Here is a 21,258-nt window from a genome sequence, read left to right as displayed (position 1 = left end):
TCAATTACATTGACCCCAGTGTTTCACTGATACTTAATTTATCGACCCCGAAAGAATGAAAGGTGGAATTTGAACTGAAAATGTGAAGACAGACGAAATGCTGCTAAGCATCTCATACGGCATGCTAACCATTCTTCCAGCTCATCACCTTATCAACAGCAATAATAATAATTCTTTCTATGCGTATTATTTTTTTCTTCTTCTTTCCATTTTGTTCCCATTTCTTGCCGAGTGTCACACATCACAAAGTGACGCTCAGGTGTTGTTATTACTATTATATTGTTTTGACTCAGGTTTGTTCTTATTCCAGGTAGAATTCATGTAGATAGTGGGTTAATACCAGAAGCCTTAGGTATCCACTAGCTTTCAATAATTTTTCAAGTGCTCAAAACCCTCCTGATAATCTTTCCCTAAGAGGCAACCTTTCTGTAGAAGCTCTACAAGACATTCAGTTCCAATCTCCTTCAACCATTTGTCTATATTTTTAATTACAGTTCCCAATTATAATCAATTATAACCTTAACAGTTTTCATACTCCAAATCCTTGCAATTTCAAATTTTAAAGGATTGTATTTTTTTAATTTTTCATCCTCTTTCTTTAGAATCCTGGAATCAAACGGGAATGATGGATCAATAAGCAAGGTCTTGTTGATTCATCATTTGATCCATCTATTATTTTTTAGCTTTTTATCCGTTTGAATAAGAAATTCCCTTAAAATTTTGCATTTCTCCCACTCCAGCATTCTTTCGACCTGATGATCATACGATGTACCTCCAGACTCAAATCCCCATTTCTCACAAAGCTGTTAGTGTAAAATGTTCACAATTTGATCCTGTTACCATTTCTTATATTCTTCATATTCTGCAACAATGTGTGCCAGTGTCTCTTTCCAAATTTCACAGGTTCTACTTTTTTAGGATTCCTTCTCCCCATACACACATTTTCTCAAGTTGTTTGTTTTTATAGTTTGATCTTGAGATGCTATAATAAGGCTCTCTGTTTCTTTTTCAACTGCCCTTTGTTTTTTTTAACCAAGTTCAGGATTTTGTTCCACATACATCTTCATTGTCTTTCCAAAACTGACCACACAAGTGTTTCTCGTCAGTCTGTTTAACATGCTTTCTTTAAATTTCATTCTTGTCCTTTTCTCCTATTCTACACTTTATCAACTGTTCTTTATTAACTCTTTGTAATTATTATTATTATTATTATTATTATTATTATTATTATTATTATTATTATTATTATTATTATTATTATTATTATTATTATTATTATTATTATTATTATTATTATTATTATTATTATCATTATTATTATTAAGACGGTGAGCTGTGGCATGTTGGACAAAGTGCACAGTAGCATTTCATCAGTCTTTACAGGCTCTGAATTCAATTTCTGCCTTGGTCAACTTTGCCTTTCATCTTTCTGAATCAATAAAAATATGTACCGGTCAAGCACCAGGGTCAATATAATCGACTAACAAAATAAAGTTACCATTTTTAAGTCTTGATGACTTTATTCTGGAAAGTAGTTTTCATAACGTATATACTTCGATTCTACAAGAGGTATGAGCATTCCATGATGGGAATTTTCCTGCCAAACAGGTTAGTTTTTAGACAACCTATATTGCTAGATCCATTAGATATCTACTTAGTCTCCTTTCTTTTAAATTAAATTAATAATTAATTTGATTGTAAATGAAATTAAATCACCATCTTCCAGTGTAAGAAATTTCACTTCAAACCTGACAGCAGTGCAACGATGTCTGTATTCATAATAAATTTACATGAGATGTCACACTTAATAGTAATATATTGTTTACTGTCTATACATGCAAGCTTCATGATCCTAGGTGAATACCAGGATTGTTTCCAATGACTCTACTCCCTTCTCTGCTAATGTGACAATATTCCTAGTCATTGTAACATATTTTATAGACTTTGAGATTTTATGAATCAAATCAGTTCCTCTTTAGCATAAATAGAAAATTAATTTTGTTTCTTTCAAAATATCTAAAATATCAAATACGGTGGTGGTAGCGGACGATTATCTCCTGCTAATGATATAAAACAAGAGTGCTTATACGTACCATAAAACATTTGAGAAGTTCTCTCATAGTAAATAACACAGTATTTTGTGTTCTAAAATAACATCCACTTTTAAATGGGAGATAAACACTACCTTTTGGTATTAGTACGGTTTCTAGTGCTGCTTATTATCAAATTCTAATTTATTTTGTGGATACGATGCATAATATTATGTGCGTGTGTGAGTGAGCATGCAAATCTTTGTGTATTGTAGGATGTATGTATGCATATGTTATGATCCAATAGTGATATAACTTATCCATTTACATATGTTTTGATATGGCTTTAAAGAGGCACGTGTGCATGTTTACATTTATATGTGTGATTATGTACATATGACACGTAAAAGCACCCACTACACTCTCTGAGTGGTTGGCGTTAGGAAGGGCATCCAGCTGTAGAAACTCTGCCAAATTAGATTGGAACCTGGTGTAGCCATCTGGTTTCACCAGTCCTCAGGCAAATCGTCCAACCCATGCTAGCATGGAAAGTGGACGTTAAACGACGACGACAATACGTACAGACATATATATATATATATATATATATATATATATATATATATATATATATATATATATATATACCGCCTGACTGGCCTTTGTAGGGTTTTCGAGCGAGATCGTTGCCAGTGCCCCTGGACTGGCTTGTGCGAGTGGCACATAAAAGACACCATTTCGAGCGTGGCCGTTTTCGTGCGGGTGACACATAAAAGCACCCACTACACTCTCTGAGTGGTTGGCGTTAGGAAGAGCACCCAGCTGTAGAAACTCTGCCAAATCAGACTGGAGCCTGGTGTTGCCATCCGGTTTCACCAGTCCTCAGTCAAATCGTCCAACCCATGCTAGCATGGAAAGCGGACGTTAAACGATGATGATGATGATGATGAGTTATATGTGCGTATGTATATCTATGATATATATGTCTTTACAAATCTGCATTCTCCATGTACCATAAGCATTAATATATTATAAACAAATACACACGTTACATGTGTATGTAGAAAGAAAGAAAGAAAGAAAGAAAGAAAGAAAGAAAGAAAGAAAGAAAGAAAGAAAGAAAGAAAGAGATGGTGACTGTATTTTGGAAACAGCTTTTCATTAATACTCGCCTGGTAAAAATTTCCCCAGCTATGACTTGTAATAAGTAATTTTTGTTGCCTTTTCATATATAGTTTAAAGAATAACACCTGCCTAATCAATAATTGGAAAATCTCCCTCCTCCTCTTAGCTGTTCTCTCTGCTGTTTCAGCTGTTGTTCAAATAAACTGTACACTTCAAAATCTAGCTGCAACATAAAGCAACTCAATGCATCCACAAGTCTGTTCTTCACCACATAAACATTCTCAGATTCACAACATCAATGCAGCAGCAAACTCTACGTTTGTGGTAACAACTGAGCTAAAATAACAACAGCTGTAATAACAGTATCAATAATGATTAAAACTAAAATCATTTGGAAACATTTGGAGGACTAAACGATATCTATAACTCCAACACGGATTTCAGTAATGTAAGTGTCGATGGAATGACTAGCGCACATAACAATTCCACTGATTAAGACGGTGTTACCGTATAATGGTATGAATTATGCAGCCCGCCAATTTTCCCATCCCAACATTATGTAATTTTAAGAAGAAATTCAAATGCCTACAAGGAAATAAATAACGGACCAAAACCATTGTATATTAATGTAACATTAGAACTAGTTGGCATATTTTCGCTTACGTGGATTCTACTTCTTCCGTTTTTAAATCAATATTATCGATGTACGTCAGGGCAGTCCTTCCTGCGGATAGCATTGTAAATAGTCTTTGCAACTATATCATGCCTCAGGGGCAGGTAGTATCTTACAGACATTTTGGGGAAGCTGCTGGGGATGTGGGTGATACATCATTTAAATTATTTACATTATTTACATTTGACAGATATTTGTCCTCATCTTGTTTGTTGTTAACACAATGTTTCGGCTGATATACCCTCCAGACTTCATCAGGTGTCTTGGGGAAATTTTGAACCTAGGTTCTCATTCCTCAGGTATTTTTCGATGTTATTATTATTATTATTATTATTATTATTATTATTATTATTATTATTATTATTATTATTATTATTATTCATGTCACTACTTGGAATCAAACTTGGAATCTTGGGGTTAGTAGCCCGTGCTCTTACGGGCATATGGCTTAGTGGTGAAGAGCGTAGGCTACTAACCCTAAGATTCTGAGTTCAATTGCAAGCAGTGACCTGAATAATAATAATAATAATAATAATAATAATAATAATAATAATAATAATAATAATAACAATAGTAACAACATCAAAAAATACCTTAGGAATGAGAACCCAGGTTCGAAATTTCCTCAAGACACCTGATGAAGGCTGGAGGGTATATCAGCCGAAACATTGTGTTAACAACAAACAAGATGAGGACAAATATCCGTCAAATGTAAATAATGTAAATAATGTGCATAATTCCTCGTCTCTTAGATATAGAACTGGATGTGGGTGATATCTTCCACTCTGGTATAGCAGAGCTGACATTTTTTATCACATCTTTGAGGTTTGGTGATATCTTTGTCCCTCTCGTTTATCAGGTATTTATTAGATATTTCATGTCCTTGGATAGCGAAGGTATATCCTTCAAGGTGGGATGTAATGTATCTATCACAAGTCCAGGAGAGGCTACTCTTTCAGTCAATGTTGTTGTTGCTCTCTAGCTAACAGGGTATGTACCCATGCATTGCATTTTGTTGGTATGATACCTGCTCCCCTTCCAAGCTTCTGTTTAGGTAGACTTGTCCGGCCTCGTTTGGGTTGCATGAGGAGCACCTACATAGTAGTTGATCTCACTTTTTGACTCTGCATGGAATGTACTCGTTTCTTTCTTTACTGTTCAGCAGGTGTTGTCTGAATGATACAATGTGACATTCAAAGGCTGTATGGACTGACCTTATGACTCTACCGCCATCACTATCGCTGTTAATGTGTAAGTTGCCAGTGGTAGTCAGATTTGATGTCCAGGGCTGTGTACCTTATCGGGTGTCCAGTCCAATATCCCAAATGCTGGTAGTAGCACTGGTACTCCAAAAGCTTTGTAAGATATGATCTTGTTAAATGCAGACAACTCTGGGAGTCTACAGAAGTACTCCTTTGTTATTCTAGCTTGTGACAATACCAATGTATGCAACATTCTCATTGATTCCGAGGTATTTGTTGCTTTCATCATTAGAGATAATGGAGATAGACAAGCCGTTGATGTACATGCTCTCAGCCTGGTCGACAATCTTTCCTCGGTTGACTATAATGTACGAGCATTTATCTTGCCCCAACCCCATTCCTACATCTCATGAGGATCTTATGACTAGTTCTAATTGTCTTTTGATGTTGGTTATGTTATCAGAATACAACTTTAGGTCATCAACAAAAAATGTGTGGGTAACATTAACTTTATTCCTTTCTGTATATCCCAGCATGTAGTCTTCAGCATTTTGTTAACAGGGCTGGCAAGGTATTCACTACCAGCGCAAACAGCATTAGAGATAAACTATCAGCCTGGAATATGTGGATAGTCTAATTCTATCTGTAACAATAGGTGTTGCTTTAGTAGTTGCCAGTCAGTCTTTCAAAGGCATTCACTATAGCAGCTGGTTCTTTGGCAAGGTGTTGTAATTCTATAACCCATGAGTGGGACACAGAGTTGAATGCCTTCTTGAAATCTAGCCATATTATTAAGAGATTATGGCAATGGTGCTTGACTTCATTAAGAACAGCTTTGTTGATCAGAAGGCATTCAAGCACAGCCCCACACTCCTTTCTTTCCTCCTATGTATGTATATATGTATATATGTATGTATATATGTATGTATGTATGTATGTATGTATGTATGTATGTACATTCCTATTTATATTGTAATTAAAAGGTAAAGCAATAAACATGGATTATTGTACTTACCACCAGGTAAAAATTCTTTCACAGTCACCTCATATGGCGGAAGTAGGAATTCTGGACTGTTATTGTTGATATCCTTAGAATATACAAATTACATATTAATAGAAAAAAAAAGCACACAGACACACACACATGCGTATATATATATATTAGTTGAAATTTACAGAAAAACAAAAGATAAAGACAGGTGTATAAACGACAAGCAGATGTATTAGTTTGATGCTTGGCAAGGTGAGAAAGTCTTTTACGTTTCGGGCCTTGGCTCTTCAGCAGAAAGGAACACGAGGAAATAAACAGAGAGAGAATTTTTGAAATTGTGGATTTATGTCTTTGTGCAGCTGAGGATTGCTCTGCATTTAAATTGATGTAATGATTGCATTGTTCAATTAAATGGAGTTGCATGAAATGATTGTACTGCATTACCTCTGGATATCCTTGTTGCTTATTTTCATTCTAATCACCTTATTTTGAAATTGTATGGATAATACCGTACTAAATTCTGGTGCCTCAACTTAAGTACCATATCCATCTGAATCTAAATTTTTGCTGAACTTATATAGACATATATACATATATATAATAATACAAGGAATATATATGCATGTATACAAACATATATGTACATACTTACATCTACATGTGTATATAGATGCATATCAGGGTACAGGACGTTAGAACAATGAACTACAGACCACGGAACGAACACATAGGAAAACAGATAGCCACTTGGAATTAATCCTTCGTCAGCTACCTCTATTCTAACTAGACGTTTCGAAGATAAGGCAATACGCAATATCTGCAACATTCATTTCCTCTTGTAAAGTTCTCTTCACACTATTACACCCAAGACGACCAGCATTCAGTTTTTCACTCAGGGTAATACCTGCAGCCCAGATTTTACATTTTGTGACTAATTTCACTTTTGCACGTACTAGACAGTGGTCAGTCCAACACTCATCCCCACGAAGAACACGAACACACTGCACATCTCGTCTGTTACACACCCTAACAAGGATGTAATCCAAAATATGCCATTCTTTAGATGCAGGGTGCATCCATGTGGTCTTAAACTTATTCTTTTGCTGAAACATTGTATTGGTAACACACAGACGCAGCTCCTCGCACGTCTGCAGCAGAAGCATACCATTACTACTACACTTTCCCACCCCATGCTTTCCAATTACAGTCCATGTGTTAAAATCCCTACCCACTCTAGCATTAAAGTCACCCAGTGTGGTGCCTTTGTCTGCCCAAGGGATGTTTCTTATAATGCCCTTCAAAGCATGGTAGAAAGAAACTTTTTCATCATCACTAGAGCACATAGTTGGAGCATACACACTCACCAAGGTCACATAATTTCATTTAACCAAAGGAATTCTCATGGACATAAGACACTCGATAATCCCGACTGGGAATTCTTCCAACTTATCCACAAGAGTAGTCTTAACAGCAAATGCCACTCCATCCTCTCCTCTAAACTCTTTATCCCTCCCTTTCCAAAAGAATGTATATTTTCCACTACATTCTGTAAGATGACCATCTCCAGCTAATCTCGTCTCAGATAAAGTGATGGTGTTAAGATCATAGCATCGAAGCTCCTTCGCAACAAGAGCAGTCCTGCGTTCAGGACATTCAGAGGACTCGCGGTCAAGCAGTGTCCGTACACTCCAACAGCCAATATTCAGTATTTTATTTGGTTCTATCACAGTAGCATGATGACGGCCAGGTTCAGACTGTGATACTCTGGCGCCCCTTCCGGGCCAGATTCTTTCATCTGATGTGGTTCCAGAGTCCTTACTGCCATTTATTTTTATACTGTTTTGGTACATCATTGATTGCTTGATTTTTAAGGCTACAGCCAGCCATTCGGTTGAGACTCACAGCACTATCAACAATCATCAATTAGTTAATTGATTAATCAATCAATCCATGTTGTTATAGAGCAGTGCCTGTGCAAGAAGATTTTTTTTTAAGTGAGGAAAGGCTGTGCACTGATTCAATCCCACTCACTAAGCAACAGTAGCCATAACCCGAAAAGAAGAACAATTCAACATCATCGGTAACCACTGAGCCGCAGGCTTTATGTCGGAGTTATCCCAGTTGCCTGAGTTGCCTTCTCCTTCTCCTAGAAGGATGCCCGAACAAAGGCTAGGGGTCCTTCACTCTCAATGGTTTAACCGCGTGATCAGATATTCAGTCCGACTATTTCTATGCTCCGTGCAAGATACAGCCATAAATAAGCTGGATAAAATAGATATAAAAAAATAAATAAAATAAAAATAGATAAATAAAAATAGATTTAAAAAAACGTACAATATATAACAATATTGATATACAATGTATACATAAAATATACGATAGGGAATACATAAGATTGACATACAATATATACAATTTAAAAATACAGTATACAATATGCACACACACATGCAAAAATACAATATATACAATACACACATGCACACAGAGCTTAAAATGCAATGTATACAATACACACACACACATAAACACACGTAGTTGAATGACTGTTGACTGTGTTGTAGTTCCTCTGCCTTTTGAGGGGTCCTATTTTTTGTCCCACAGGGTGTTCAACAAGCACCCACCTCACCAAGCAAGCCTGGTGGGGTTGCCAGCTTAGTCGCCAACAACCCCACCATGAAACAGGTTGTACTGGACCACATGGTACCAGTACCACTCAAGAGCGGCCTGCCATACATAGATATGTATATATACATACATATACATACATATATATATATCATCATCATTTAACGTCCACTTTCCATGAGGACTGGTGAAACCAGATGGCTACACCAGGCTCCAATCTGATTTGGCAGAGTTTCTACGGCTGGATGCCCTTCCTAACGCCAATATATATACATATATATAATATATATATATATATATATATATATATATATATATATATATATATATATATATATGAAAGAAAAGCATAAACACATAAGCTGTTGCCCTCATTGTCTCATCGCATGGTGTGTGTGTGTGTGTGTGTGTGTGTGTGTGTGTGTGTGTGTGTGTGTGTGTGTGTGTGCGCGCGTGCGTGCGCGTGTGTGCGCGCTCATGCACTTGCGCGCTATTAAATTACCAATTATGCATTCAAAAACTCTTTGGAAGCATTTTGCTTTCTCGTTAAAAGAATTTGACGCTTGGAGTGTTTGCTTAACCAGAGTAATATATCCAAGGTGAACATATCGGCAAGGCGTTGAATTCCTTAAAATTAGGGCCATGGACCTTTCTGAGGGCCTTCGGATACCTTCAGAGGATAATTACTAAATGCAGAGAGTAATTAAAGAGAAACAAATCTATACTTACTAATATATTGATAGTGGCCAAAGTTGAGGATGATTGAACGTTAACACCATTATCTGTTGCCAATATCTTCAGAAATATTCTATGAAAACAGGAAAATAAACATCAGATGCAGAAAATTTAAGGCATTTTTATTGCATTTAGATAATAAACAATCATTTATTATTGTTGTTTTACTTCTCAGAACTTTTGATCTTTGTTCTGGTAGATTCCGTGAGCGTAGACAGCAGCCTGCCGTCAGAAGTCTCAGAGGGTCTCTTTCCGCACATTATAAGCTTTGATACTTGGTTGTTAATTATCGTGAGAGACATTCAAGTACCAATCTCAAAATCTTAGCTGTCCCCAGCATTCATTGATCACCTAATAAAATTTGATATCTTATCAGACACTTGTACCAACTCATGACTTTCTAAAAAATCCAAGAATAGAGGCCCATGTCATACGCGTTCTTATGAGCAAATCCACGCTGTGCCCAGGTTAGTAAGTCTTCTCTTACAGTGATTCAGTACCATTTTGTCTATCAGAAATTGGTCTTTTGTCCCTCGGCTTTTCCTTATGTACCCTTTCTGTTCCACTGGCAGTTTGTCATTTCATTTCCAGGAAGTTATACACATAATTAGATATTATTCCTGTCATCAGCTTCCACACCAGGGGTAGACAGGTGACAGACCAGTAATTATCCACTGCATTACCTTTGCTGGGATCCTTTTGGCAAAGAACTGATTCACCTGTGGTCAGCCACTATTATTATTATTATTATTATTATTATTATTATTATTATTATTATTATTATTATTATTATTATCATTATTATCATCATCACCATCATCATCATTAGGATGACGAGCTGGCAGAATTGTTAGCGTGCCAGACGAAATACTTACTGGTATTTCGCCCATCATTACATTGTGAATTCGAATTCCACCAAGGTTGACTTTGCTTTTCATCCTTTCGGGGTCGATAAAATAAGGACCAGTTACACACAGGGGTTGATGTAATTGACGTGTACCCTCCCCCCAAATTGCGGCCCTTGTGGCAAAATCTGAAACCATTTTATTATTGTTATTGTTGTTATTATTATTATTATTATTAGGGTGGCGAGGTGGCAGAATCGTTAGCACGCCGGGCAAAATGCTTAGCAATATTTCGTCCTTTATTATGTTCTGAGTTCAAATTCCGCCAAGGTCAATTTTGCTTTTTATCCTTTCAGGGTCGATAAATTAAGTACCAGTTGCGTACTGAAGTTGATGTAATCGACTTAACCCCTCCCCCAAATGTTCAGGCCTCATGCCTATAGTAGAAAGGAATATCATTATTATTCACATTTCTTATTACTTCTTTTTCAAAATTTATTAATATTTTTTATCTCAAGGTTTGTCCCACTTTCTGTCTTGATTAGCGGTTCTCAACTGGAGTCCATATGACCCCCAGGTGTCCACGTGACTTGGGGGGGTGATATTGGCCTCTGGGATCCATATATGATTTTGTTGAAATTTATGTGCAAAGAACAGGTTATACTTCTATAGAACACAAAATATTTTCACAATTTTTCAACACAATTCCTAGTAATGCTTATTAAAATAGAATAATAGGGTTTTTTAAACGTTGAGAGGCTATGAGAGTCCAGCCATGTAAAAGAGGAGTTAAAGGGGCCCATTAGCACAAAATGGTTGAGTACCCCTGATCTAAGAATTACTCTTGCACTAAGAAAGGCTATCAGTGGTAAATTTGCATTTGTACAACAAAAACAATTGCAATAATGAATTAAAATAAATACATGAATAAATAATGATCTGATTAATGAAAGACCAAAATACCTCGACATAAATACAACAATATTTGTTTTGACACAAAACTTTTGAAATGAATATGAAGCAGGAATTTAAGGTTCTATTATTTTCCCTTTTATGTTTCTCTATTCGTTTTGCAACATACTTCATGTGAAATCGTGAGTTGATACAGATATTGCTTTATTTGGGATAGTCATTTTGCCAGTAAACACACTATTTGACTCACTTCAGCTTTATTATTATTAGTTATTTTGTCAAAGCTTTTTCGTAACACATTTGTGACCTCCTCAATGACAATTTGTTCTTTATCACTGTGTCTCTGCTTTCTGGCTTTATTTTGTTTACTTCATCTCTTCTTTTTGCAGTACATGATCTCAAAAGAATGAAAGGCGAAGCCGACCTCGGCAGAGTTTGAACTCAGAACATAAAGACAGGAGAAATGCTGCTAAGTACTTTGTCCAACGTGCTAATGATTCTCCCAGCTCGCCGTCTGAGTCTTTTTCTTCATATTGAAAAGAACTAAATGTATAGGAGAGTCTGTGAATAAGAGTGATTGTAAGCGAATATCGATGTCATTGCGAGCGAATATGGATGTGATTGTGAGCAAGTGTGTGTAAAAATACTGGCAATGACTAGTGACTTACGTGCTGGAGTTTTGTGGCGCATCTTCCATCATTATGGGCCGTGCAACTGTAATATGACCAGTCTTGCTATCAATCCTGAATGCATTGTCTTTGGTATTTCCACCAATGATGCTGTAAGTCATCACAGAGTTGGAATCTTTGTCTGTTGCCTGAAAATAAGATATCTCTATTTTATTTTATCTATTCTTACATATTTTAGTTTATCATATAGGATGTCATAATACGTATGCTTCGGTAACAGACTTCAATTTCACAAATCTAAGCCATTTGAATACTTATCAATTTCTACCCAGCTTCATGTTCCATCATGTTCTCTCTCTCTCTCTCTCTCTCTCTCTCTCTCTCTCTCTCTCTCTCTCTCTCTCTCTCTCTCTCTCTCTCTCTCTCTCTCTCTCTCTCTCTCTCTCTCTCTCTCTCATCTAGTTTATCACCAGGTAAGCGTTATCATAAGACAAAATGTATCTTCCAATAAAAGTCACTTGGTAATGATAATTCTGCATAACTGACTAGTGTTTCTTCAACTGTGTGTGTGTGATGTGTGTGTGTCTGTATGTATGTGTGTCTGTGTGTCTGTGTGTGCGTGTGTATTTGTGTGTGTGTGTGTGTGTGTCTGTGTGCTCGTGTGCATTCATTGTGTTGCATATGTCGAGAGCATCCAGAGACAATCAACCCCATAAACGCTGGATGCAGCAGACTGGCACCATCAGAATTCTCGCAAAGACATGGCAGGGCAGCTCATTACATACACTGGTCAATATGCCACACACAGCCTCCTACACAGAAACAATCGGTGGAAACACAATCCACCAGATATTGCCCCGAAAGCCGATGTTTACATCCTTTGGAATTTCAGTGTTCAGACTGATTGGAAAATAGAGGCAAACTGACCTGATCTAATTGTGAAAAATCATTTAGAAAAAAAAAACTTTCAGCCCCGGCTAACATAAACACAGCTCTGAAATGTTTGAAAAGTTGTGCAAATATAAGAACCAAGATATTTAAATCGGAAGAATGTAGCATCTCAGAAGATTATTATTATTGGGACACTTGGAATGATATCAAAAAGAGCAAACATTTAGATAGACCAAATCCCTGGCAACCCCAAAATAAGCAATTTAGAAAAGGTCATATTTATTGGTACCTCACATATTCTGCATAAATTCCTCTCCAATATAAATGCAACAACCTTACTGTTTTCTTTTTCTCCCACAGACATCAGTGTTTTCAATTGCATGGTAACTCACCTGTTAGCATTTTCAGGGGCAAAACTTGTCCCTCGAGTCTCTGGCTGAGATTTAGGTGCAGCTCGTAAAAATTAAAGCAAAACCAAAACGTAACAGTGAAGATGATACCGTTTTTATGAAGTTTATAATAAATGGATCGGCAATAATTTGAGGTAAGAGGAGAGTAGCTAAGTAAGGAGATTTCACTCAATAAATATTAGAAATTTGTTGGTACTCCTCTATCATGGGAAATTTTAAGTACATCAGAGAAAATTCTGAGTACACTGACTCAAACCTATCATAAGTATGAAGGATTATACCCAGTTGTGTTTCCTTTTTCTAGTCTTTTTGTTACTATTAAATTTTACAGATCAACTATTAGTATTAATTCTATTTTCCTAGTAATTCACTTAATACAAATATATTAATTATTATCATTATTATTATTATTTCTCTTTCCTGCAGCCTACGGCACTATGCTATCCATTCTTTTCAGCTATCTAATACTTTCCTGATTATTCTGGCTATGCCAAGGAGGCAAACCTTTTGTAACAGTTCTACTGGGCACTCTATTCCAATTTCCTTTATATTTCTCTTGATGCCTTGTGATACTGTTCTCAAGACCCCAACAACAATTGGCACAATCTTCACCTTCCTTTTCCATAGCTGGGCTATTTTGTACTTAAGAGGGTCGTATTTATCTATCTTTTCGTCTTCCTTTTTAACTATTTGTGGGTCAAAGGGGCATGCAACGTCAACTATATAGTATACGTGGTTCACCTTATCCACCACCACCACCACCACCACCACCACCACCACCACCAGGTCCGGTCTGTTATGCTCTAGCACCTGATCTGTTTGGATTAGGAAATCCCAGAGGATTTTGCTGGTCTCTGACTCTGCTACTCTCTGTTGTATGTGCTCGTACCACATCTTGCCCCTCTCTAGCCCCCACTTTTCTAACAGCTTCCAATGTAGCACTTTCGCTACCTGGTCATGTCGCCACAACTTGTAGTGGTCTGGGGCATATCATTATTATTATTATTATTATTTATTGTCTTTGCACAGCTTCTAACACTGGAGATGTACTACAGTATCAGCTATTCACTTATTTTTCAAGCACCATCCAGAATATCTGAGCGGTTCCAAGCAGTGCTGTTTTCTGTAAGTGTTCCATCCTTATTGCAGCCCCTATTTGTTCCATGTACTTCTTAAGATGTTCCCAGGGCTCCGACATTTATTGGTACTACTACCACCTTTTTCATCGACCACAACTGCTTAACCTCCAACGCTAACCTGTCATATCTATCAACATTTTTTCTTCCTTATCGCACACCTTGTTGTCATAGGGGCCTTAACTCCCACATTTAAGAGCTCCATGACATCCATTTTTCAGGAGCAAAATCCTTTTAACAGGTTCCATAAGACTGGAATTTTGGATTCTGTGCATAAAGATCAGTAGTATGGGATACATGTGTCGTGATTAGAATTTTTTTAGGGTGTGTACAAAGGGAAGGAACCCTCATCTGCAATTTTGATGAAATTCGAATCATAGGTATTCCAGTTCATTAGAGAAAATATAACAGAAAAGTCTAATTCTTCCATTGTATGTAACACGGGCAACGCCAGGTGTCTCTGCTAGTCTCTTATATTCTTTCTGGGCTAGTGGCATACATTGACTGGTAATATGCCATACGGTTTTACTATTTTGTCCACAAATTCTGCACTTATCACTTTCTGATGTGTTGCCTATTCTGTATTTGATGTAATTAGTTCTTAATGCTTGCTCTTGGGAAGCACAGTTTAGAGTTTCCGTTTCTGATTTTAAATCACTTTAGTCATCCATAGCCATCTTTTTTCTCTGTTTGTCTTATCTTCAACATCTCTACGATATTGTCCATGCATTCTTTTCTTTATCCACCTATTTTCAGTTTCATTCATTCTGAAGTCCTTGTACAGTGCTTTATCTTGGCAATCTTCCATCCTACACAAGCTTGACCTTCTTACTTCTAATAATAGCAGTTCTGTGGCATTTTTTACATACCATGCTATATTGTTTTCTTCTGCTCCAATGCTGTGTCCGCATCCAATCAGTCCTCTTTCCCCTCTTTTTCTTGGTACATACAGTCTGTCTGTGTTACTTTTTGGGTGACGGTATCACTAGCACGTCCATACATTTGATTTTGCCTCTCTTCAAGACTAACGCACCATAATTTTTCAGTCCGAAATCCATTCTGATATCAGCACTGAAAGTACACATCGTATCAATGAAGGAACTGATTTGGGATTCATCTTTACCATAAAGTTTGAGGTTATCCATGAATAACAAGTGGTTAACTTTTTATTAGTGGCTTTTGAATACGTACCAAGCCTTTGCTTTCTTCAGAATCAATGTTAGTAGTATCATGCACAGTACAAAGATCAGTGGGGACAGGAAATCCCCTTGGAAGATGCCTCTCCTGATTTCTATTGCCCCTAAACTTCTTCCATATGCTCTCAGTTCGTTCCTCCACTTCACCATACTTTTTCCAAGCAATCGCTCAACATTCGATGCAACACGAAATAAGTTCATACATTCCATAATCCAAGAATGTGGGATCATATCATACACCTTATGACAATTGATCCATAACATGGCTAAGTTACTTTTCCTCCTCTTGCAGTCTCTAAGTACAATTTTGTCTACCAGAAGTTGATCCTTGGTACCTTTGCACTTATGCTTGCACCCCTCCTTCTCATGTGGCAGGACTCCATTTTTCCAGGTGTCCGTACACTGACTCTGCAACTATTCCAGTCAATAATTTCCATATAAGTGGCAAGTGGGATATCAACCTGTAATTGTCTACCATGTTGCCTTTTACGATGTTTTTCATGCACAGCACTGTCCTACCCATTGTTACCCACTCTGGTGTTACTTTAATATTCACTTGAGCAACTCAACAACTAACAACACTACACCATACAGGCTTTTCCAGAATCAACTTTCTGTTTCAATGAAATTAAGCAAATTTTTAAAAAACTGACAAAAATTTTGTATTTATTACCAAACCATGTGTCTTTCAAACAACTTGCACATGCAAGTGCTGCCAGTCAAGAACTCCGCATACCGGAAGCCAGCAAGTGTATGGGGTCATCGGGAGAGAATGACGTAAGATTTATAAATCTTACGTCAAACTTTTATTGAAAACTTTCAACATGTCTGTATCCCTGCATACTTCAAATCTCTCCTTAGCGTTGTGAAACACATTTTGAAGCATTTCAGAAGTTGGCTCCTGCACTGCTAACTGAATGTGTTCTATAAGCTCAGCTAAACGATTGCTCCATCTTGGGCATGGAAGTAAAGAAAAGGATTGTTGCCAAATTGAAAAAAGCTGTCATGGACAAATAAGAGGGGACCAACAGGAATGAAAATAAAATTATAAGAAAAATTCAAAATCTATACACTTTTAACACATATCAAACATGATAAACATAAATAAAAGTGAGTTTTAAAAAACTGCATCCGATTTCACCCAAATCATCGTTATTTCTGGAACACCTTGTATTTACTCATTTGACTAAATAAGGGATGGAACACGGGGGGGGGGACTAATTGCAGGTGGCGAGCGTAGCTTCCAGAAGTGGTCATGTGGTCAAACTCAAATGGCTGTGAGTCATAATAACAGTTTATTTTTTTTCGTATGAACATTTTGTATTATATAGTTCAGACATGGAGAATAGATGAATGGGTTTGTTGTGCCTTTACCCAGCTGCACACACACATGCACATGGCCTAGTGGTGCATGGGATGGTAACATGAAACATCAACAGGACGCCAACAAAAATTTTAATGTTCTCCTCTACCAAATTGAACAAAAAGGTTTTCACGAAATATTATACGCTACTTATAATGCATAAATACTGTCAATATTTTATCATTGGAAAATGGCCTAAAACAAAGATAAAAAACCAATGCAGTTTATTCAAATCTGATTAATCTGCAATTCTTTTTAGTCAACAACAATTCAAGGAGCTTGATTAATATTTGTTGAAAATTTGGAGGAAAACGATTGGATACTCTTCAAGCTACAGGCCTTAACACTGCGAAAATACTTTAAAAATGGGATTTATCTTCCCCTGGGCCCACATTAGGCAAGAAGATGAAATTCTTTTGGCCCATGACACTGCATGGACCCTATGTAATGCATGTGTAAAATTTCATTAAAATCGGTTGGATGGATCTCGAGTTTTAACATGACAAACACACAGACAGACATACATCCTGTGTTTTATATATATATCATGATGACGATTATGATATATAGATGTATATATGTATATATATATATACTGGAATCCCCTGACTCACTTCTCAAATAAAAGTAAACTTACCGAGACTTTTATCGGTGGTTGTAAGGTTGTTGCGTTTTCCGTTATGTCGGACGTATAAGGTTGGTGCTGGAAAACAGGACCATTGTCATTCACATCCGTTATCTGGACTTCCACTTCCACAGAGTCCAGTTGTCTTCCTTTGCCTATGTTTTCAGCAATCGCCAGAAGATTGTAAGTACGCTGTTTCTCATAATCCAGGCCCTTCAACAAAGTCACTACGCCATCACTGCTCACTGAAAAACTAAAAATGCATTCAATTTTAACATTAAATACGCAAATTTTTAACTTGATTTTCTGCTTTCGCATAAATACTCATCTATTAATTCGTAACGTTCTGAGTGCTTTCTTTATGCAAATCCCCCAATCATGTTAGAAACTAGAGACTTTGAAGAAATTATACTGGCAAACCAACGGCTTCACGCCTTCTGAATTTTTAATAGAAGCTATCAACAAGGTTAATGACGATAAGAATTGAGAATTAACTGAACAGGTCACAAAACTGAGACAAAACTCTTTGACACTTCATAATAGACAACATGATTAAGAGATAAAGGAAAAGTGAATATAGCACAACTTCGAAATATATACACATATATGGGGGTTTAAGAAAATATCTTTGTTCATTTGAAAACAAGGCAGATCTACAAGAAACTTTAAATGCCAGAGGGATGACCATATATTTTGAAGTTGTGCTATATTCACTTTTCCTTTATCTCTTAATCATGTTAAGAATTGAGAATTAACTGAACAGTAGTATGGGCTGTGTTTCAGAGGTGGAAGTTTATATGGAGGATGTCAGTTGGTACTAAAGAGAGTATGGTGACCAAAGCACGGTATTCATGTTCGTTATTTTTTCAATCAACAAGTCCCTGAATCCTTGTGTGCAGTGGTTATGGTCACCATACTTTGGTCACCACCTGGTGCCATACTCTCTTTAGTTCCAACTGACATCCTACACATAAACTTCCACCTCTGAAACAGTCCATACTTTCAAACCCGCCACTGTAAACACAAATATAACGTATATTTGTATGTAAACAAAATAAGAACCACTGCCTAAATTTATCCTTCCTAAAAAACTCATCCTTAGAATGAATATACCTACCTATCCACCACTGGACAAAATAACATGAATCTTGGAAGTTAACACTTGAAGTCTATGACTTATTTCTCTTTCCTATTCCTAATCCATTTTACTAAAGTTTACTCCTCTCACACTCTAAGTCTTGCTCATATTCTTCTTATGCCATCTTCAATAAGAAAAATATAGGGTACCTATTGGTAACCGATTCATATATGTATTGGCTCTCCTAATTATTTAGACCCTCAGACGAAGCCTAGAGGCACACTCAACATCCAAACCCTAACCCTAACCCATCCCTACAGAACACTGAAGAGATGGAGATAGCATGGAGGATATTGTGGCCTCTTGGTAGAAAAGGCCGTAAGAAACTGATCTTTTAAACTTTTACTCTTTTATGCATTACTAGTATATATTTGTGTAGCACACAGTCTTTACATGTGTATGTATTCCCTTTTGTTTTGGAATAAATAGACATAATAGAATGTCTACCGGCTGATGTATGTCATTTTTGTATCCCCTCCATTTTCTTTTTGCCATATTAATTAAGGCTAAACCACTTTTTACCTCCGCCCATATATGACACTCAATTGTGAAATTGCCACGCAATAACCAGCACTTGGGTATTAATAATTGGGCACACTACCAGCAGTATATTGGGTAGGTACTATCCCTTAGTTGGTTGGCTTCCCAAACTCTAACTCTCATGGAAATATATATATATATATATATATATATATATATATATATATATATATATATATATATATATATAAGGAGAGAAAAAGTAGTGTGTTTCTATATGAGCAAAACTTTGGTTGCGTACGTATTTGACTACAAAGGGTTTTGAATATGTGAGTATATGTATCATGCATGTGAGTGTTGATGTGTGTTTTACAGAAAAAATAGTATAGTGATGGAATTCAAAAGGAATGCAGTTCTATCTAACAGTTCTAAGTTGTAAGAACCCTTGCACCATCCAAATGATATGACGAAGCATAACAGAAATGACAGCCAACAACTTCAAAGCAAGATTTATGTAACTCATAAACTCCTTCATGTGTAAGGTTAAGATAAACTCTACTCCTCTGTTCTGCTACATTTTGATTAGTGAAATGATCTCTCCAACATTACACAGAGCATTATTGGCAAGGCCCCTTCTATACTCTCTTGGAGTTGTAACTGACAACTCTGTCCCTGCGCATACTTCAGCAGCCGTCAGCATCCGTCAACAGAAAAACCAACTTATTTCATTGTTGCCACTAGAAATATGCCATGTTAATGAACCTTAAACCATTTGCTGTTGTTAACCCCAAAATATCATCCTAGCTGATCCACACACAATTTCAGGATACATAATCCTTGATGTCCATAGAGAAATTGCAGCCTACTGGCAGCCATGCTTGTCATACAAACTCACCTGTCACCTGACACTATCAAACCACTTCTCCACAAGCTGTTGTTGCTGGAATGTCACACCCTACAAAATGCAAACTGAGACCAACATCCTGTCTGTTTTTTGTTTTTTTTTTTCTTTTCCATTCGTTCAGAAATGGCTCTGAGAAGATCATGGGAAAGCGCTCAGTGTCTAAGATCTCCGAAAGCAGATACTGACATCATTTTTCTTCAATATTTGAGAAAGCTTGATAAAAGCAACCACACTTTAAGAACAAGCTTTAAAAGAAATTAGAAAAGGCTAGAGATTACAGGATTTTGTATTGGCTAAGAATTTAGAAATATTCTGGTCTGGTTGTTGACCATCTTTGAATAAGATTTGCTATATAATAGAAGGCATTCTTGTTTATAGATTGTACAAGTTTTCCTTATGCATAACAACAAGGTTTAAAATCAAAACAGTTAACTGATTACTAGTACATGGACATGGTGAATCCATATTGAGATTAAAATTCCCTCTATTTTTTTATTTGTTTCTTTCACTTTGTCACTCAGGGAAATCTCAACAAACAGTTCATTTAAAAAGAAAATGCTCTAAGAAAACTTACAAGTCACTTCCTTGCCCATTCAGTTTGTAGACTATTTTCTTATTTATTCCAGAATCTAGATCAGTGGCCTATAATAAAAAAAAGACTTTCAATCTTATGTTTAAATTCTTCTGCACATAGTTAAATGTTATCATTTTGTGTATTTGTTATTTCTGTCTTAGCAAATATATATGAACCCACTGAAGACGTGCAGGGACACTGCTACTGTTGGATCATATTAATGCAATAATGTGTATAATTTGTGAAACACTCAGCAATTACCAGCTCAGAAACAGTTGTAGTGATCTAGATTAAAGCCTGTCCATTCCATCTTTTTTGTAGTATGATTTTTTTTTTTACCCTTGTATACTTGTGTCTATACCTGTGAACTTGTGTCTATACCTGTGAATACCTCTGTTTGTGTTTACGTATATCTCTACACCTGCATGTCTATATGTGTGCGTATGTGTATGCGTATATGTGTGTCTTTATGTTTTCCTGTACATTCATTTTGTAGGTATGCCGAAGTGTCTGGGTCTTTAAAAGTTGACATAATCATGAGACTATGCGGGAGAACTTATTCATGAGGATTTAATGACCAAAACACAGAAATAATTATTTGTAACTTATAGTTTTCCATCCATATTGGTAATAAGGAGGAAAACTGATGATAATGGAGATATAGAGATGTGATAACAGCACAGACGATGATGACTACAGGAAAGATAACAACGACGATGTAATTGTCGTCATTATCAACACCATCATCATCATCATCATCATCATCAGCGT

At 36.5% G+C, this 21,258-nt stretch overlaps 1 protein-coding gene across 1 annotated transcript in view; it reads right to left on the bottom strand.

Annotated features, from left to right (window-relative positions):
• Positions 1-21,258, bottom strand: part of LOC106870759 (cadherin-87A) — a 121,480-nt gene that overhangs the window by 60,188 nt on the left and 40,034 nt on the right. Inside the window, exons 15-19 of the mRNA XM_014916956.3 lie at positions 20,488-20,555; positions 17,404-17,644; positions 11,810-11,958; positions 9,379-9,457; positions 6,046-6,118 (exon numbers count right to left, since the gene is read on the bottom strand). Of these exons, the coding sequence (XP_014772442.2) occupies positions 6,046-6,118; positions 9,379-9,457; positions 11,810-11,958; positions 17,404-17,644; positions 20,488-20,555 (610 nt within the window). The remainder of the gene's footprint in view (positions 1-6,045; positions 6,119-9,378; positions 9,458-11,809; positions 11,959-17,403; positions 17,645-20,487; positions 20,556-21,258) is intronic.

Source organism: Octopus bimaculoides, chromosome 2 (assembly GCF_046866305.1).
Source record: "Octopus bimaculoides isolate indiv1 chromosome 2, ASM4686630v1, whole genome shotgun sequence".
Lineage (NCBI taxonomy): Eukaryota > Metazoa > Mollusca > Cephalopoda > Octopoda > Octopodidae > Octopus > Octopus bimaculoides.
Note: the sequence above shows the minus strand (reverse complement) of the source record. Positions and strands in the feature narration are given on the sequence as shown.